This window comes from Solanum tuberosum, unplaced genomic scaffold (assembly GCF_000226075.1).
Source record: "Solanum tuberosum cultivar DM 1-3 516 R44 unplaced genomic scaffold, SolTub_3.0 scf00018, whole genome shotgun sequence".
In the NCBI taxonomy this organism is placed as follows: Eukaryota; Viridiplantae; Streptophyta; class Magnoliopsida; order Solanales; family Solanaceae; genus Solanum; species Solanum tuberosum.
This window is the reverse complement of record NW_006238944.1, coordinates 1,312,036-1,315,424: the sequence shown is the minus strand read 5'-3', so window position 1 is coordinate 1,315,424 and position 3,389 is coordinate 1,312,036. Positions and strand designations below refer to the sequence as shown.

The following is a 3,389-nucleotide window of genomic DNA, read 5'->3' as shown; positions in this document are numbered from 1 at the left end:
TATGAAAAATAAATAGGTCATCATAATTAGTATATTGTTTAATTACTAAGTTGTATAATTACTATCATAATAATTACACCAAATCCAATTATCAGGTGACTTTTTACACATACCCTTAGTTTTTTCTACTCCATTAGGAATTGTAGAAGTCTAAGTTAAAATCAAGCGACATAACGATTAGCTAACCAATTTAAAATCCTTCATCTAAGAAAAATAAATAACTCAATTATTTTATCCTCTATCTAGCTTTTTATATCTTTACTTTGCACATGTTGTAGTACGTAATATTTTGGGGGGAAAGTGCATCACAACATGGAAATAATTTCTTCTATAAGAACTTGACATACTAAAAGAATTGCATATTCTACAAACATTAATAAGTGTCCAAAAAACAAAATAAATATGAATAAAAAATAATTGTACAATTTTATGTGAGGGAAGGTCCACCTATGTTGCCAAAGAGACTTGCACTTTAATGGACAAATTCTTATGCAATCTCCTCCTCATCATCATCATCATCTTCATCTTCATCTTCTTCTTCTTCTCCTTCTTCATCATCGTCATCTTTGTGAATAGCCAAATATGGATTTTTCCCAATTGGCTTAAAATTATAGAATATAAACATATAGAACATCAAGCTTGCACCTTCAGCAGCAACAATAGTAACCCATTCATGCATATAAGTTACTACACTTTCAATCATAGCAATTCCAAATCTAGTGAAATACAAGAACACAATCAAGACAACATAAAAATGCCTAAAAAGTGTCAACTTCTTGAGATTTTCAGCTGCTTTTCCATCATTCTTTGATGCCAACTTAAGGCTTTTAATAGACCATAGAATTGGGACTAGTACAATACAACAACACATAACATCTATTAACAAAAACAACTCATTCCATACTAACCAATGCTTCTCAACAGGTCCACCTTCACTTATCACAATCGAAGCTATATTTTCGATCACTTGTAAAGGGATCACAAACATTAAAACCTTTTTTTCGCGGTCATGAAGGAAAGGTTTCAAGAATGACCAACCAGTTCCAATAAGAACTATGACAGTGAAAAGTGTTACACCTTTCAAAAATCCAAAAATATAAAATGCCACATCCCAACCATGAGCCTTCCCTGTATTTCTAATGTACATCTTGTCTTCTGCGGCGCATATCAACTTCAACGCCTTGAAAACCAACAACATAGCCATGATCAAATGAATCTTGTGAATATTTTTCCTCTGTTTAACACAAATAAATCCCCATATACCCAAAAATACAAAATATACAATGAATAAAAGGAAATATAATTTAGGCAATATAGTCTGACCAGCAGGAAGAAAATCTTTCTCTCCATTATCATTCACATTGTATATTTCAGTATGCACATTCATTGTCACAAGAAATTCCTTTTGACAATTGCCAAATATCAAATTATACTCATCAGGCTCGTCGATTGTGGTTGATGTGTTGTAGGATGAATCAGGGCCAAGCTTGTCAAATCTAAAGACAAGATTTACATACTTACTAGATAAAACACAAAAGTTCTCTGTATAAATGGACTCATTCAAGAGTCGCGGAAATGATACATCTCTAACAAGGCAAAATCCCATGGAAGAAGGATATAGCTTTGCAGCTGGTTCATCTGATCTCCAATAAACATGATCTAGAGAAATGGTAACATGCCCATCAGGTGCAAAACCAAATCTCTCTATCAATATTATTTGCCTAGAATCATCAACAATGTGTGTATTCTTGATTTCACATGTTGAAAATTTAAAACTTGATATAAATATAATGAACAATGCTTGTAGAAACTTTAAGCATCTTACATAGTTGACATCTTCCATAATATGCTTATTACTTGAATTTTTTTATAGCATGATAGGACTAAAATATTTATTTTCTTTTATTTCTCTGTTTTAACTAGAAATTTGTAAAATACTAAAAATAGTGACAAATGACAATGTAAAAGAAATGTATTCTTGTATAGTCTAATTGAAGGAGCACAATTCTTAATTACTCTCACTAATCGCACTTAAAACTGTCTTTAAGCAAAATTTTCAGCATTACCACAAATGAAGTTTGAAAATAATTTAAACTTTAGTAGATCCGAACCAATAGGGACGTAAAGAGAAAATAAATGAAAGGTAGTTAAAGGAATTTTCTATATAATAACTACTATTAATTTAAGCTTAAGAGTAAATTTCATCTAATTTCTTCAATCTTCTAATTGCAGAAATTTAGTCATTAAATGCTACACCACATTTTAGTTTTTTTTTTTCGTTGTTTTGAGTATCAATTATATGATTAATGCTTAAATAATACTCTCTGTGTTTTAAATTTTTTGTCCTATTTTGACTTGCCACCGAGTTTAAGAAAGTAAAGAAGTCTTTTAAATATTGTGGTCTTAAATTAAAGATATGTCAAATGTATCAAAATATTCTTTAATCTTGTAATATTAAACATGTCACATGTAATATTGAAATTAAAGAGTTGATAACAAGGAAAGAGATATTCTTTTTGAAACAGATTAAAAAAAAGTAGGACAAAAAAATTAAAATAGATGAAAGAGGAAAATAGGGCAAACAAATTAAAATGAAAGGAGTATATTTTTACTGTGCATGAATAAGCATTAAAAAGATGAGATAATTACACTCTAGTGCAGCTCATAAAATCACTTTACATAATTTTGCCAAGGTTTTCATTGCTTACATAAATTGACACATTCCATGACAACTCTAAATTGTAGGGCCTAGATCTATTGAGTTTTTCTTGGGAGAATTTGGGAGGATGACTTTGGTTAGTTTTAAGGAATTTTGGAGAATGAGTTGAAAGTGGTTAATTTTGGCCTTACAAATGTTATATAGGGCTAAGGGTATAAGGCAAAACGATATAGTTTACGCATTAATCAATTAGGGAAAAGAATAAAAGGTCTTGTCGACTTGATCCTACAGGTTGGACATACGATCCATAGGTCCTTCTATGGACCGTACTGGTCACCCGTGGAAAGGATACTAGGACCTTAAAATTCACCCTCTTTGACGGATCCCATGTATGGTTCATAGGTCTTCCGACGGTTTGTACATGTCATCCGTAGGAACCAACTTTGACCCTCAAAATTTCACTAAGTCTGGTACTCACTACGAGACCTATCACGACTCGTACAAAGGTTGATACCGTCCTAGTGAACCGTAAAAAGGGTACTAGACTTGATTTGAAAATTTTATTTTCCCCAGTTCCTATGGTTGCCATCTACGGCCCGTAGAAGCTTCTACGGTACGTAGATTGAACCCGTAAACATAGACACCAGCCCAAAAACTGCATTTTCCTTTCTTTCCAAATTCGAGGTGTTACACCTAACTAGGTAACTTATATTTTGTTTATGTCTAAAGC

The 3,389-nt window shown here is 31.9% G+C and overlaps 1 protein-coding gene across 1 annotated transcript; it reads right to left on the bottom strand.

Moving 5' to 3' along the window:
• Positions 1 to 532: 532 nt before the first annotated feature.
• LOC102595488 (protein GPR107-like) lies at positions 533 to 1,843 on the bottom strand (the record flags this gene model as incomplete). The annotated part of the gene is made up of 1 exon (XM_006340450.1): positions 533 to 1,843. A coding segment is annotated over exon 1 (1,311 nt), but the record flags the coding sequence as incomplete, so codon positions are not given.
• Positions 1,844 to 3,389: the final 1,546 nt, after the last annotated feature.